This window comes from Tachysurus fulvidraco, chromosome 25 (genome assembly GCF_022655615.1).
Source record: "Tachysurus fulvidraco isolate hzauxx_2018 chromosome 25, HZAU_PFXX_2.0, whole genome shotgun sequence".
Taxonomy (NCBI): domain Eukaryota; kingdom Metazoa; phylum Chordata; class Actinopteri; order Siluriformes; family Bagridae; genus Tachysurus; species Tachysurus fulvidraco.
The window spans coordinates 14,027,513-14,044,458 of NC_062542.1; the positions used below are offsets into that span (position 1 = coordinate 14,027,513).

Below are 16,946 nucleotides of genomic sequence, written 5' to 3' on the forward strand. Positions count from 1 at the left end.
TTTAAGAAATTTGGTAGAGTTGACTTTAATCAATTTGTGCTTATGTCTTGCCCTGCATATATCCAGTTTACACCGACATGGTACTAAAGCTGGTTCTGAAACCATGACCTGATTTTAAGTACTCGATTTTTATGTATCCACACGTGAGCTTACGCAGCAGTAGACATGGACTTGTAGATTTTTTACAAGAAGTACTTGTGTTTTTCTGGATATATTTTACAGTCCAAAGCTCCAACACGTCACTAGTCTAAAGATGCATAGAATATGTACAAATTATGTACACCTATTTAGTAACTTTCTGTGATCGCTGTCTTCATGTTCGCGTAACAATGAACTCGCTTTGGCTCTTTGATGATGTCACAAGAAACGTCTCGGTTCAAATCTGCGGAAAATCCGCCGTAATTTGTAAAAATGCAAGATCCTCCGAACATCGTAGAGTTTGCTCGACTTTGCGTTCATTTCTGCAGTTGCAAAATGGTGAAATCCTGGACAGGCTGACGCAGGAGTCATCTACCGCAGTTCTGAGGCAGCTCTAGCAAAGCGTTTCAGACGATCGAATCGATCGCTCGTAAATACTTCAACAGAATAAAAGACCAGGGACTGTATGTTAATGCTTTAAGCTTGTAGGTGCAATAATGCATCAGCGCATCACGATTTGGTGGTAAAGGGCTGTCATGGTGCTGTACTTATTTCAAAACATCTCTCAGCAACATGAACATAATCTCTTTTGTTAACTATAAACAAGCTTCTTCTTGGCATTTGACTTTCTAGTTCTGTTTTTAAAAAATAATAATAATGATAATAAAAAAAAAAAATCCCGGGTCAGACAGCAGATAGCTGAATCGTAGAACCCCAAATGCTGCGTGTGAAAATTCGCCAGCTGTCCCAGCAATCTCTGCTGCATGCGTTCATTAGATCCATAATATGCATGTCCCTGTTTCGGTTCTGTTTCAGTTTTTTCTAACAAATCTTGTATTTTATTTCTATCTTCATCTGTTTTTCATTGCCATACTTTGTTCTTTTGGTTGTGCCTTTCTCTTGGTTGGATGCTTGTGCGTGCGTGTGTGTGTGTGTGTGTGTGTGGTGACCCCTGACCTCCCCCACCCCTTACCCTCGGTCCAGTTCTGGAGTTTGAACTACGGAAAGCCAAGGAGACCATTCAGGCTCTGCGCAACAACCTGACTCAGGCTGCAGGTGGCGTACTTTACAGCTCTCACACACTTCGGTGCTTACTGCTATAGGAGCCTGACTCGCTCCTGAGGGCAGTGTGTCCATTCGCATGCCAACTGTCCTTCTTTTCTATCTCTCTCTCTCTCTCTCTCTCTCTCTCTCTCTCATGCTCAGAGTGTGAAATCCCGTCCCAAGAGCGCAAAAACTACAAATCCAGTCCTGAAATTCAGGTCAGCGTCTTTTTATGTCAATATTAAAAGGATTACCTCTAAGCTAAATTTTATTGCTTTTTTTTCCCCCATTATTTGCTTGCTTTGGAAATAGCCCCACTCTCCACCCTCCACACACACCCTTCAACCTCTTCCTCAAATCTTTCCCCTGTAGGAACCCATCCGCCCCCTGGAGAAACGAGCCTTAAATTTTTTAGTGAACGAGTATTTGTTAAAAAACGAATACAAGCTGTCATCCATCACCTTCTCTGATGAAAATGACGATCAGGTAATGTTTAAAGTTTATTCATATCTAGAGATGTGGCAGTAATCTGTCAGGGCTTTGCTTAAGTATTCACCCCCCCTTAAAACATTCCACATTTTATTCATTTATGAAAAGGACCTGGATTAGAAAAAATATTAAACTGATTTATAGTTAAAAAAAAAAAAAACAAGGTCGGGATTGAAACTCGGAATTATTTATCCTTTTTTAGTATTAAAGCATCATATTATTTCCATATTTTTTACCGCCTTTTTTTTTTTTTTAACAATGCTCTGTAGGGTGATTCAGCATTTCTGTTCTGTTCTGATAGCTTATTGGTTGTCTTGTTTCTTCCAGGAGCAGCTGTTTCTATTGTGGTCACATGACTACATGATTTTAATATAGATCAACATAGTTCATCAAATTATGTCATATCTTTTTTTTTTCTTCAACGCACACTTCAGTATTCTAGTATATTTTGTATTGATTAATGAGTCCTACACTATGTGAAATCAGGGGTGTGTGAATACTTATGCAAGCCACAGTATAAAAGGATGAATCTAGTCATGGTTTATTACACTGGAAAATATTCTCACAAACGCCTAAAAGTTCCCGTGGTCATGTTTACTCTCACGCTGTACTATATGTGGCATCTACATAACTTCATACGTGTGTGTTCCTGTTTATTGGCTGCGTAGGATTTTGAATTGTGGGATGACGTGGGCTTGAACACTCCCAAACCTCCTGACCTGCTGCAGCTCTACAGAAACTGTAGCAGCAGCCAACATTCACATCGGGAAACCGTAGACGTAGCTGTTGGCGTGGACGCTGATGACCTCCCGGTGGATTACATTACCCAGGAGCCTGGGCAGAACATACAGGTACATTTCATGGATTCGATTAGTTTTATGAATCGGATAAGAAGGTAAAAAGGTAACGGACACTTTGGGTTATATATCACACATGCACATTTACAGCATCCTTAGCTTTGAGGTCCTGGGATTTGAACTCGAGACCTTCTGAGTCCCTGTTCTGCACCACACACACCCAACATTCCATTATACACCATGACAGTTTCACATGCACATTATGTTTATTTCTAATTCTATCATCATTCCAACTGTTTGCGTATCGATGCCAGTTTTGATCTGGACAGACGTATTAGCTCTGGTTAGTTTATGTACTGAAGCATGAGGGCAGCAGAAGGAAGCTAATCGTTCTCAGATAAATAAACCTATGTTTTCTTCTGGGAATGTTGAGCAAACAGGATTAGATTCCAGCAGAACTGAATCATTGTTCATCGCATGACTGTCCAACTGTGAGATCTGGACATCAAGCAGTTTAGAGTCAGCCGTAACCTGACGTAGCGCAAACCAACCGTGTCCGTTTTCCGGACATGGATTTACACACATTTTTGTCAGATGTGAACGTTTTTTTTTTTTTTAAGGATTTCTGTGCACCACATACAGTAAATGCTCCTGTGAAAGATTTCTGAATAACATATCTGTTGTTGTTGTTGTTAGCTGAAAGCTTTATGGAGAGCTACAGTCAGAGAATGACTGACGATTGATTAGTTTGATTGAATGCAGCAATAGTGGAGTACGTCTCTGCAGAGCTGGTGTTTTATTATATAAACTAAATACTCTCTCAAACTGTGTTTCTGTTAATCAGAGATGATCCAATCAGCCGCCCTACCTGTTACTGACGAGCACAAAGTGCTCACAAACTCCTGTGATTCTTTGTATTTATAGTATATGAATGGACGTCTTGTACAGGTTACGGAGTCAGCTCATGTGGCATTGCGCTTACTGAAGTAAGACACGTACAGACATATGACTCGCGAGAACGCCCGACTGAATGGATCTGATCCAAACCATCACTCAGAAAGCGAAGCCGTATAAATAACATAAGCGCTGACTCTATTGTGAGGTGGAAGGTCTATGGAAAGATCAGAAATACAACATTTCTGGCACTGCAATAATATTCAGAATAGGGCTCCTTATTTTCTCTCTATCTGTCTTTCTGTTTCTCTCTCTCTGTTTCTCTCTCTTTCTTTCTTTCTCTCTCTCTCTCTCTCTCTCTCTCTCTCTCTCTCTCTCTCTCTCTCTCTCACACAAATTCAAATGAACATTATTTGCATGATGACTGTGTTATAGGACAATGTTGCCAAAGCTATGTTTACAGGTATAGACTATTATATATGTTCATGTAATCTTTAAATCACATTTAAAGCAAAATAAAAGAAATAAATATATTTTTTTTAAATCTAAAGAAAATACATACATACATACATACATACATACATACGCATATTAAACAATCCAAAGAAGTGTGTGTCTGTATGTGTATATGTGTGTGTGTGTGTGTGTGTGTGTGTGTGTGTGTGTGTGTGTGTGTGTGTGTGTGTGTAGGTACATACACACTAAAGACCCCCCCCCCCTCTCTTTCCCTCAAAGCAGACAGACGTAGTGCAGGAGCTGGAGTACCAGATCAGCCTGCTGAACAGTGAGAAACAGAGTCTAGCAGAGCAAATAAAAAAATTACAAAGGTGAGCGATGAAAAATGTGAATGTCATGAAGTTTTATCATTTAAAAAAAAAAAAAATACCCCATTGCTTTTCCCTTTCTCTCCCATGCAAGCTCAGATAAATCAGCCTTAGTCCTGTTGTTATTACTCCATGTATTTATTTCAATAACAAGCATTACTTTGACTGATTGATTGTTTTGCAATATAATTATGCTCCATAAATGATTTACTTTATTTAATCAGGCGATTATGTGATGTCTCAGTGAAATCCAGGGTCTTCAGAGGAACACGGCGGCGCCTGCGGTGGAGCGTGGCGAGACAGAGTCACGGCTGCAGAGCGAGCAAGGTCTTTTTGATAACGGGCAGTATCTGGACATACGAGGAGTCACAGAGACCGAGGCTACTGCAGACTCCAAATCTAGCACTAACACTAACGCCAGCGCCACCACCATTATCACTACTGCCGAGAATTCCTCTTCATCTACACCCAACCACAGCAAGTTTAAAAGCCCTGACCAGCACAGCAAAGGCCCTGTACAGTTTGACCAACCAAACAGGTGACAAAAATGTTTTGTAATATCTCCGAGACGAGTCAGTTCTATACATTTTAATTCTTTCAATTGTTAAAAAAAATAAATAAATTAATTGTGAGATCAAAACGTGTTCCTCATTTTGACCACTAGGTGTCATCACTGCACTGTTTATCAGATTCGGTCACAATCCACTCAGGATTACACACTAGACGCAGGCTCTGTAGTGGCTAAAGAGCAATTAGCACATAGCTTGTGAACGTAACCAAACCCTGAGGAAGCCTGTAAAAGCACGCTTTTGTGTGTTCTTTGCAGAAAGCTGTCTCCGGCCTTCCACCAAGCACTTTTGTCTTTCTGTCAAATGTCTGCTGACAGCAGGCTTGGCTCTGAGGTGAGCACACTCCGATTACACCAACCACACCTCCACACCTCTATGTACAGAACAGCTCTTCCTAATGGACCACCTGACACTGCTGTTATTGGGCATTCATGCACACGCGCACACACACACACACACGCACACACACACACACAGTTCTCAGACATTCAGCATTTGTTAACAAAATGGCATTTTAACATCTCTGATAGCTTGTAAACATGAACAGATTTTATTTAATCCATGATGTTCTTGTGATTTTACAGTAATGACGAGGGTTAGCATTGTTAGCTGACATAAAATATAGCAACATTAAATTCTAATCCTCAGATTGTTTGAGAATTAGGGAAATGTAGTTTGAAATGTGGAAAGCTTTACGTAGGTTGGCGGTTTTACTAAGGTGATTTTTTTTTTTCATTATTTATTTCTATATTTAATTATTTAACTTTTCTTTAGAACAGTCAGGCACATACATGTCTTGGCCTTGAGCCTTCCACATCACTGCCTGCTCCACTTGCGTCATTCTTACCCGCTCAGCTCTTACTGAAAACGAAAGAATGGTTTTCATCACCTGGGGAAAGCCCTTAATCTGTATGAAATGTAATATTTTAAAGAGGTTTGCATAGTTGGTTAAAAACAAAACTCCGTTCAGCAGATTTTCATGTTATTATAATTGAACCTCGAATAGGAATTTTAGATATGAAGTCATTTTATAGTCAAAATTGATGCGTCATTCAAGGCTATGTTAAGTGTCGTGGAAAGTCTGCGCTAGAACCTGTTAACGTTTACGTCATGGCAGCTACAAAGACACGTTTCTTCACCTATATGAAGACAAACCAACAAAAAAAACAAGGAAACACAAAGCTTTCTGTCCTGAAGAAGACTTTCTTATGGAGAATCTAGTTGTAGCTTTAACTCTGACCAGAGTCTCCTTCCATAACAGTTAGAAATTAAACATTTCTGTATAGAAATAGAAAGGTTGTTACAAATATTAAGATAAAATAGAAAGAACTGAAATGTTTGGCTTTTGTTTAATCACAGATTTTATTTTTTTAGGGTTCTTCTTCTTCTTTTTTTTTTTACTGTGGTTGTGTGTTAACATTGTGTTCCTTTATTAGGTGTCACGTATCGCTGACAGTGAGCAGAGCGTGATGTTGATGCTGGGCCGCTGTCTGCCTCACATTGTCCCTAATGTCCTGCTTGCCAAGCGTGAGGTACACACACACTCACACACACTCACACACGTGCCTCTTTCATGGCCAAACCACATGTTGGTGTTGTTTTTTATTTGCTGTCTTCTATTAGAATTCAGCACTGACTGGACTTTTTTTCATCTTCTTTCACTAATTCACATCTCTTGTCCCCTGTCTTTCACTTCTGCGTTAGTTTTTATTGACTTTTTTTTGCATTTGCTCATTAATTCTCCTGCTTTGGTGCATGTCTCTCTGCTGCATTAGAGAATGGTTGTGCATCTGTGTCAGGTGAGTGAAACTCATGCACGCTGCTATGCCAGTCTTCCTCTGTTCACTTTGTGTGTGTGTGTGTGTGTGTGTGTGTGTGTGAGAGAGAGAGAGAGAGAGAGAGAGAGAGAGAGAGAGAGAGAGAGAGAGAAACCAGAAGTTTCTTTTGTTGGGTAACATTAAAACATGACAAATAACTTTGTGTAAAATACATTTTTAACCATACTTCAGCCAGAGACAAAGACTTTTTTTATACATAAAAAGAGGTGTGGCCTATTTGTCCTGGTGAAGAAAGTGTCAATCAAACTTATGAGGCGTGTTCTCTGTACCTGTAGGTCCCAATTAAGCAGACATATATCAGTCCCAAGTGAAGGGGGTGTGGCCTCCTCCTCAGTTTCAGTGAAGGGGGTGTGGTCTCCTTGTAAATTTCGGTGAAGTGTGTGTGGCCTATGTGAAGGGGTGTGGCCTCCTCATTGGCTTCAGTGAACGGGTGTGGCATCAGTGAATGGGGTGTGGCCTCCTCCTTGGTTTCAGTGAAGGAGATGTGGCTTCTGGAACAATCTTGGTGAAGGAGGAGTGGCTTCTGCATCCATTTCTGTGTTGTGGCTTCTGTGTTTGTCCAAGTAAAGATGAGGTCTCTGTGTCACTCATTGAAAGAGATATGGTCTCTGATCTGAGTCCTAGTGAACTAGGTATGGTCTCTGATCTAAGAGTCCTAGTGAACTAGGTATGGTCTCTGATCTAAGAGTCCTTGTGAACTAGGTATGGTCTCTGATCTAAGAGTCCTAGTGAACTAGGTATGGTCTCTGATCTAAGAGTCCTTGTGAACTAGGTATGGTCTCTGATCTAAGAGTCCTAGTGAACTAGGTATGGTCTCTGATCTAAGAGTCCTAGTGAACTAGGTATGGTATGAGCCAGAAAATCTTAGTACAGAAGATGTCTCATGTTCATTCCACCTTTACCTTCTACATTGTTAGACGACACTCATAGAACATTTATTCATGCATTTGTGCAAACGGAGTCTGTCTCGCACACACACACGCACACACACACACACACACACACGTCTGTTGGGTAGACGCCACCTATGTCTCTTGCGCCCCTGCTTTGCATAGTGGTGTTCTCTAACAACAGGAGAACTTTTTTGAGGCAAACAACACGGGCGGGATAAGGACATGGAATTTCCTCATTCCTGCCTTCATTCAATGGACTTTGAGCTTTGTCTGTTAATCCCAACTGTCCAGTTTCTTAACACACCACACACACACACACACACACACACACACACACACACACACACACGTACTCTGAGGCTCTGTGATATGGCACCCTGCACAGAACAATGGGCTAATAAGTAAGTGTTAGTTACACACCTGTCTGTTCTGCTGCAGTTACAGGCTTTTAATACCGAAGCCCACGTTATTGCAGAGATAATGACTATGAACATTTGCCCGGAAACTTGAGTTACTGATTACCACGTTGTAATAAATAAGAGAAGCCTTAAGCGCTAATATGAAGCATATCTAAATTGCAATTCTGAACAGCCAGCAAACAGAACACATTATTTACTTAAAATTGGTGCGATGACGTATAGATTTCCGTCGACACACGAAAGCCTAAAACTGTATAAACCGTATATATGGAGTCATTTTTTTTTACCAAGTACTGTTTAGCTAACATGTCCAAGTCATTTATAGCTAATATACTGTACATAGCAGATGCCATAGCTGAAGACTTCTACAGAACTATCGCTCATCCTGTATATTAGTAAAATAATAAGTATTTCTTCAGAAAGGACAGAGTTAAGTGTCCGTGAGTAATACGTAGAACGTCTGTCAGCATCCTGTCGTGATGTTCCCAGCTGCAGGACCTGTTTTGCTGTAGGCTCTAGTGAGTCATTTGATATTCCAGAAATTCTTTGCATTACTGTTCAAATGTGCATTTTCATTGGAAATGTTTTGGTTTGGCAGACACAATACAGCATACAAAGTCAGCATACTCAACTCGCATCTATCGGCGTCTATCAATGGATAATTTGTCCTCCTGTTTGGTGGATTTGGCCTGGTCATGTAAACATGCTCTCAGCACCACTTTATTAGGGATGCCTGTATATCTGCATCAGTCTTGGTGAAGGAGGTGTGGTCTCTGCTAGAGGTCTTCACGGGTCCACTTAGAGCCGAAAACCTGACGCCCGACACGGGTCGAGTCTAATAATAGCGGCATCGGGTCTCTCTACGCAGCATGAATGCCTTGTTCTTAAAAGCATGAATGACTTGTTCATAACCGAGACGTCTGTTTTCAGTCACGCAGCGTTAAGTGTTTATGAACTCGTTAATCTTGGCACTATGTTCATGTAGATTTTCTAATAGAGACTAACTGTGAGCTTAGTTAAGCCATATGTTCATCCTTGCATATTTTTGATCAGTGTGTCACTTCCCTCCCCCTTTTTTTATTGACTGCCCGGAGCATACAGTTATTCCTGTACGCCGCACATCAGCGTGTGGACCGGTGCCAAATAAAATGTTTCCCAACGGCCTGCATGCATGTCTTCCTTTTCCAGATGCTACACGCTATGGCTTTTAACTCAGTTCAAAGGGACATAAGTAGCATAGCTGGAGTGTGATGCAGAAGGCCAGAAGGAGGGAGGGGAGGGGGTGTTACAGAGAACTCTTGGCAGGTGAAAATGTACCGTCAAAGTGAAGGAAATAAAAGAGGAGTACAAACAAACGGGCACAGGCGTCAATCTGCCTGAAGTCTCACCGCAGATTTGTTTAACTTTCCTGTTTTTGTGTTTTCATCAGCTTTGTTTATTTACGACCCAGCCCTGAAGGTGTGTACGCTGTGAACCAAGCAGTGTTTGATAGGGATTAATCTCAAGAGAACTGCGCTTTCCTTTATTCATCGCGACCCCCAAATGGAACGACTGCGTCATAAGTAACCACCGTACGGCCCAGTGTGTGACACGATGATGGGATTTTTATGACCATGACTAGCAGCTGAATATAGAAACCATTTAAAAACTAAGTCAGAAAACCTCCACAAATATTTGTCCATGCTTTTGAGAGGACATAAATATTGCTGTATTTTTACTACACACACCCAAGCGCACACTTTCAGACCTTCTCCTTTGTGTTGACGGCGAACCCTGTGTTGTTCCCTGTATCCTTGACCCTCATGTGCCAGTGTGTCCTGTTGCTTCCCCTCTGGAGGTGCGAGTGTGTTTACAGGTGTGTGTGTGTGTATTTATTTGAATCTCACACCTGCATTGGTGTTTGTTTGTGTTGTAGGAACTCATTCCACTCATCTTGTGCACAGCCTGCCTCCACCCTGAGCCCAAAGAGAGAGACCAGCTACTGCACATCCTCTTCAACCTCATCAAGAGGCCAGACGATGAGCAGAGGTGTGTGTGTGTGTGTGTGTTTCTGTTTGTGTGGGTGTAGTTACAGAGTGAAGCCCAGATTTACTCATCTGGAGCCTGATCCTTTTGCTCATTTTTCCTGGCAAAATTGCCTAAGCTCTGTTAAATTGCATAGAGATTACTGGTGAACAAACATTTCAGTTCCTGCTACAGATTCTCAGTTCTTCTACTGAAATCTGGGCTATGACTAGACCTTCAGCTACTCGGTTTTGAACTATATCTCTTCTAGGAAAGTGAACCTGCCCCAGGTTTAAATCTATTGCATATTGGAACTGGATTTCTTTTACAATTGTCCTGTTTTTTTTTTTTTTTTGGTTTCCTCCATCTTCCCCTTAACACTGACCACTTTCCCAACAGTTTTCTTCTGCTTTTCTTAGCCTCATCTGTTATATGCTCTTAATGTAGCATATTTTAGAACCATGTGGGGAAAAAGTTTTAGACTTTATAGGATGGGGCATATCGGAGATCTTTTGGGTGCTGGGGCAGCATTTAAGCTAAATTCTGCTTCTCTATTCCTGATCTCTGGTCATCAGTGATCCGAGATGTGTGGAAGGTTTGCTTTTTTTGAGTAGATCCTATGTGTACTATATGTATTGTACTATGTACAGTATTGCATTGCATTTACTACTGGAATTTTACAATGCAAAAAATAAATAAATAAATAAATAAGCATGAGTAAGCAGTTCCCAGTATACTCCAGTTCCCGACTACACCTCACATATTACTCATAATGTTTCAGATGTGTTCAATCGAGCTCTCCGTTCACTGTTAAAGTACCGTAACCGTTTCACAGCTTCACTGCCGTTACTCGTAATGTAGGAGACACCGAAGTACGCTTCATATAAAGTGCTGTTTTTAACATAACTTTCATTTCTGCTGTGGTTACTGCTAACACTCCACCATTGTTTCTTTGCCTCCTTCAGACAAATGATCCTTATGGGCTGTGTGGCTTTTGCACGGCATGTGGGCCCAACGCGGGTGGAGGTGGAACTTTTACCACAGTGCTGGGAACAGGTCGGCTCTTTCACCCCTAAGCCACACACACACACACACACACACACACACACACACACACACACACACAGATATACAAGCACACACATACACAGTTGTGTGTAAGTGATAAATTTGGCTCTGTTCCTCAGTATAGCTTTTTGAATAGAACAATCAACCCTTTAATTAAACCCCACCCCACCCCCCAATTTAATTTCAGGGTATACGCATCCATTCTGCCACCAAGCCCACTGCTATATAAAGCTATATAACCTACATACACAGACCTAAAGCTAAATCGTTTTAACTCTGATCAGTTATTCAGTGTGAAATGTTTATCGTGTGTTTATCACTATATACTTTTATAACTTTAGCCATTTTTATTGTTGCTAAAACAAAGCAAACCTTAATTTAAACACAGTGCAGTGTTCCCACATGACGATCAGACAAACAGACCTCACAAGTTGTTTTCTTCCTCTCACATTCGATTCTCATAACTTTGAGAAAAACAGACACAGTGCACTCGTCGTATTACAGATGTGTATCATCCCGTTTGGTCATCAAAGCCTGTGCGATAGTCATAGCCAACCTCACGGCCTCAGAGAGTTTGTTTCTTAGCCCTAAACGCCCTTGTAGTTTCATTTAATTGTAAGTGTACACCTGTTTATCTTAGCAACACCACAAAACAGACCTTTTCAGCTCTCTTTGGCAATCCAACGATCGGTCATGTGAGGGAAGAAGCTGGTAAACACGATGAAGGGAAAAGCAATCATGTGGTCAGGCCATGGATTCACTTTATCATGTTGTGTCTTCTTTGACTTGGCTGCTTTTGTGTGTACGTGTGTGTATGTTCAGATAAACCACAAGTACCCAGAGAGAAGGCTGCTGGTGGCGGAGTCTTGTGGAGCGCTGGCCCCCTATCTGCCGGTAAGACTCATTCGTCTAACTGACGAGACTACGTCACACCCAGGGGGTCGTCGAATCCATCGCTCAGTCCCATTTAAGCATTTTTATGAACGTTCATGTCGGCACACAAACGTAAACAACTCATTTTGTCAGGATTTTCGCACCCTCAGCAAATGTACTCCAAATGTTAACGGTCATGCTTTAAACAACTACAATATATCGCGTAACCTTTTGGATTTGCAGCAGTTTTATAAAACATGCGGAGCAGTTCTCATGGACAAACAACACCCTGACCAAATTAATAGAGTTTTATTTATATTTATGACGTATTTAGCGATTCTGATGCTACTATTTTGTTTGGTGCTGTATTTTTGTCAGACGACGTCATTACCAGCAAACGGTTCAATACAATTTAATAGGAGAAAAATATGGAAGTTCAGTCTTCAGCTATAACATCGAGGTATGACTTTTAGCGATCTTCGAGGTGATGCTGTTTATGCTGTTTGTTAGCGGCAGCTTTGGTGAGCTGGGCAGGCTAAAGGTCTAAAGCCCCGCTGCATCAGCCTATTTAAAAATTCAGACAAATGGCATTGTGGGTAATTTAGAAAAAACCTTTAAATATTGTGAAAATAGACCAACAAGTCAATCGGATTTTACTTCAGCGGGATTGTATAACTGTGTGCTTTATAACTTCTAGTTATTTCCAGTGGTTCTTGGTTCACAACTTTATTATGTGAAAGTGATTCTCAATTGAACAAGATGTCCTCACAGTGAAGTGGGATTCATTTGTATGCATTACAGTAAGTGTGTAAACCACATTATCAAGATTTTTCCATTACTGGAAAAGAACTGGATGTAGTTTAATGTTAACCCGGTATTTATAGAAAAGCTTACAGGGTGAAGTAGACGTCCATTAATCGTTGGAGTTGGGTCAAAATTGGAAAATTGTATCAATTAGATTCCTTTCTTAAAATTGTGAACAATTTTACAACCATTTCTGAAGACGCCGCATCGTCTTATAATTTTCTGTGAAAAGCTCAGACTTTACTACATCTCTAGAGCCTCCCTGACGGATCACAGTGGATTTTGATTAGTTTGTGGCAGCTAACTTGGCGTCGTCTAGATGTCCTTTGTTCCTAAACACAACTTTGGCCCAAGTCGCTAAAATGGCTCGGAAACTTGTACAATTCCAGGAACAATCATCCCCCCCCCCCCCCCCCACACACACACACACACACACACACAAATAAACCATATGCGTTTAAAATAACTGGTATAACTAAAGGTCCAAGTTTGTGCAGAATAAAATTGCAAAATGACTTAATAACAGTGTACTATCAAGTTCCATATTATTACCAAGTTACGGTCAAAATTCGAAGGATCTGCTCGGACTTCCGCAGCTAAATATAAGAAGATGGGCAAATGTTTTTTAAAAAAGGGAAAGAAAGAGTGAAAAAAAGAACAGAAAATCGGATTTTTGTGGGAATTAAATTTGAACGTGTTTATTTTGTGAGGTATTGAGTTTTAGAGCTAATAGCAGTATCACAAACATTTAATAAAAGAACATATTTTCTAGTATTTATTTTTTACAGTGTTAATCAATTCTTATTAAAAAGGTAATAATGAATACCACAAAACATAGTATTAAAAAAACTCCAAATTATTATTCATTTTAATTGGTTAGCGTTTTTTCTTCTTCTTTTCCTTGTTTTTTTTTTTGTTTTTTTGTAAATAGATATTTTCTTTTTCTTTCTTTTTTCCTTCTTTTCTACTTGGTTTTGCCCCCGAAATCTTTCAAAGATCTACTCCCATCATGATAGAAACACACTTCTAACCAATCTTTGTAACCTAGAGCAATTGTAGACACTCCCGTGCTTCTGAGAATTTTTTCTAAACAAGTCGAAGCGTTGGTGCGGCTTTGTACGTGGAGGCGGTGCCACATTAGTGAGAAACAGGCTGTTACGTATTTGTGTGTTTAGCTTTGTGATTGTGAAAGTGTTGATACCGAGAAGATTCTGCAATTCTAATTATAACCTTTCCTTAAACCACAGTGTGTGTGTGTTTGTGTGTGTGTGTGTGTGTGTGTGTGTGTGTGTGTGTGTGTGTGTGTGTGTACGTACAGAAGGAGATCCGCAGCTCTCTGGTGCTTTCCATGCTGCAGCAGATGTTGGCGGAGGACAAGGCCGATATGGTGCGAGAGGCAGTTGTCAAGAGTCTGGGTGTCATCATGGGCTATATTGACGACCCAGACAAATACACCCAGGTGTGTGTGTGTGTGTGTGTGTGTGTGTGTGTGTGTATCCCTGTGTGTTATCTTGTGTTTCAATGTGTGGCCTTGTATTTCTTTCACAATATATTCATCCCTTTCCTTTTTTGTTGTTGTTGTTGTTGTTGTGTCTATATCTTTGTATGTTTCCTTGGATACCTCGTGTGTGTGTGTGTGTGTGTGTGTGTGTGTGTGTGTGTGTGTGTGTGTGTTCTGGCTTTCTTATCACTGTGTCTGAAGTCTCGCAGAACTTTCCATACTGATGCAGGACTTTAATCCATTCTGTTTTTTAAGGTATTTTGGATTCTGATGGTGTGTGTGTGTGTGTGTGTGTGTGTGTGTGTGTGTGTGTGTGTGTTGTAAACAGGGCTTTGAGCTGATGCTACTGTCTTTGGGTGATCTGTCAGAGAGAGTAGTCGGTGCCACACATCAGGTGTTTATTCCTGCCTTCGCTGCATGGAGTTCAGAGCTTGGCAACCTGCAGTCTCAGCTCATCCCCTCACTGCTCAACCGCCTCGAGAAGCTGCTACAGGTAACACACACACACACACACACACACACACACACACACATGTGCACACACACACACACACACACACGCAACTTAAATACAATAGGTAAAGTAGATGACACATAGTCTCTCTCATGTTCTCTCACACAGTGAATACTTTTTTTTTTGAGTTTCATTTAAAAGTTTTCTGCATATCTGTAGAAATAACTGACAGCGTTATGATGAATAGAACACGTCCTATTGAAGGGTAAAATTGGATCATGTGGTATTTCAAGTAAGTGCAAATTGTGCTGCCAAAAGTGATCTTCATTCTGATTCAGCTGCACAACCCAACTGTTATTCATGATTTACTGAGTGCAGATCTGGAACAAGTAGAGCTAATTTACTGATGTATATGTGTCTGTCATAATAACTCTCTCTCTCGCTCTTTCATCATATTTCTTTCTTTCTTTTCCTCTCTCTCTCTCTCTCTCTCTCTCTCTCTCTCTCTCTCTCTCTCTCTCTCTCTGTAGCAGGGTGAACACAGTCTGGATGAACATAAGCTGCACGTGTTCCTCTCTGCTCTGCAGTCTCTAACCCCTCCGCTGTTCGGCGTGGTGCTCCAGAACGCACCATTCACCAGCCGAGCCACACTACAGAGTGACGTTATTCCCATCGAGGGTGAACACACACACACACACACGCGCGTGCACACACGCGCACACACACACACACGCACACACACACTTAGCTCCTTGCTTTGGTTTTGGTGTGCTATAAAAGTTCCCTGTCATTCCCATGCAGCGGTTAAGCCGGGTGATCATATGGTCCCAGCTCTTATTGGTGTGTGTGTGTGTGTGTGTGTGTGTGTGTGTGTGTGTTTGACCCCACAGTGACCCGGTTCCCGCGCCCGGCATCTCCTCTGCAGGACGTGGCGTTTATCGTGGGCAGCAGGGAGCAGCTGGGTGCACTTCTGCAGCTATATGAGCATCAGCTCCAACATGAGGGTACCACGGGGTGGGACAGCCTGCTGTGGGTGGTCAATCAACTGTGAGTCAGCTTACACACACACACACACACACACACTCGTGTTTTCTCTCTCTCTCTCTCACACACTCTTTTTTTTTTATTTATATATATATTTCAACAAGTCTTCCCTTTAAAATCGAGACAGAACAAGAATGTGGCAACAAGGAGAAAGCAAACAAACTCTTTCTCTATCTCTGTTTCATTCTCTTTTATTTTATTTTTTTTTTAAGTTCAGATTAACTCTGTGTGGTGTTTGGCATCATCAGAAGCAATCCATCTGTACTGCCAGAACTCGTGTTACATGGTTTGGCAATATTAAAGAATAATAAAATTCAGAATTGTGGACTCTGTATAAACTTAAAAAAAAAAAAAAAACTTGAGAAGAAATACAAGGAAAAAATTTGGCTTGTTTAAACTTATTGTTTTCCAGTATATATAATAAGAGGTCTGTGATTCGTGAGCAACTTTTATTAACCCAAAGATTCGTTATTTTTATACGAATGGTCAGCGGATACAATTTATTCATTAAAGTTCACACGTTATTATTTTTGTCCCTTTACGGCTGTGGATTGTCCACAAGACAAGTTTCTGTTTTTGTCTTTATCTTATATCAGCTATAAACTTTGTTCCTTTACCATCCTTTCTTTTTTCACTCTCTCTCTGTTGTAGGTAGTAAAGGAAACAGTACATTTTCTAGATTTGCAATCTTTTCCATTCAAAGCCTTACATTGTGTTCCATGACGTTTACTTACTTTTTATTGATTTAGTCAAACTATTGTTTTTGTTTTTAATAAGCTGGGATGGTTCTGAGATAGATCAGAGACAATCCTGAGATAGATCAGAGACAATCCTGAGATAGATCAGAGACAATCCTGAGATAGATCAGAGACAATCCTGAGATAGATCAGAGACAATCCTGAGATAGATCAGAGACAATCCTGAGATAGATCAGAGACAATCCTGAGATATTGTTTGTTCATTGGATGGTGGTGTGTGTGTGTGTGTGTGTGTGTGTGTTTGTGTGTGTGTGTGTGTGTGTGTGTGTGTGTGAGAGAGTATGAGTGTGTGTGAGAGAGTATGAGTGTGTGAGTGAGAGTATGAGTGTGTGAGTGAGAGTATGAGTGTGTGAGTGAGAGTATGAGTGTGTGAGTGAGAGTATGAGTGTGTGAGTGAGAGTATGAGTGTGTGAGTGAGAGTGTGAGTGTGTGAGTGAGAGTGTGAGTGTGTGAGTGAGAGTGTGTGAGTGAGAGTGTGAGTGTGTGAGTGAGAGTGTGAGTGTGTGAGTGAGAGTGTGAGTGTGTGAGTGAGAGT

The 16,946-nt window shown here is 40.9% G+C and overlaps 1 protein-coding gene across 8 annotated transcripts in view; it reads left to right on the top strand.

Moving 5' to 3' along the window:
- Positions 1-16,946, top strand: part of relch (RAB11 binding and LisH domain, coiled-coil and HEAT repeat containing) — a 43,104-nt gene that overhangs the window by 11,931 nt on the left and 14,227 nt on the right. For 5 of the 8 annotated variants that reach the window (XR_007139527.1, XR_007139526.1, XM_027174586.2 and 2 more), the window contains exons 3-17: positions 1,123-1,194; positions 1,345-1,400; positions 1,555-1,668; positions 2,340-2,522; positions 4,098-4,189; positions 4,431-4,724; positions 5,013-5,088; positions 6,192-6,287; positions 9,821-9,933; positions 10,875-10,965; positions 11,800-11,871; positions 13,973-14,113; positions 14,484-14,648; positions 15,140-15,287; positions 15,500-15,656. Coding sequence is in view for 6 of the 8 variants with exons in the window: in XM_027174586.2 (XP_027030387.2) it covers positions 1,123-1,194; positions 1,345-1,400; positions 1,555-1,668; positions 2,340-2,522; positions 4,098-4,189; positions 4,431-4,724; positions 5,013-5,088; positions 6,192-6,287; positions 9,821-9,933; positions 10,875-10,965; positions 11,800-11,871; positions 13,973-14,113; positions 14,484-14,648; positions 15,140-15,287; positions 15,500-15,656 (1,870 nt within the window). In the remaining 2 variants the exon portion in view is untranslated. The remainder of the gene's footprint in view (positions 1-1,122; positions 1,195-1,344; positions 1,401-1,554; positions 1,669-2,339; positions 2,523-4,097; positions 4,190-4,430; positions 4,725-5,012; positions 5,089-6,191; positions 6,288-9,820; positions 9,934-10,874; positions 10,966-11,799; positions 11,872-13,972; positions 14,114-14,483; positions 14,649-15,139; positions 15,288-15,499; positions 15,657-16,946) is intronic. The other 3 variants (XM_027174588.2, XM_027174597.2, XM_027174602.2) reach the window with 3 other exon arrangements.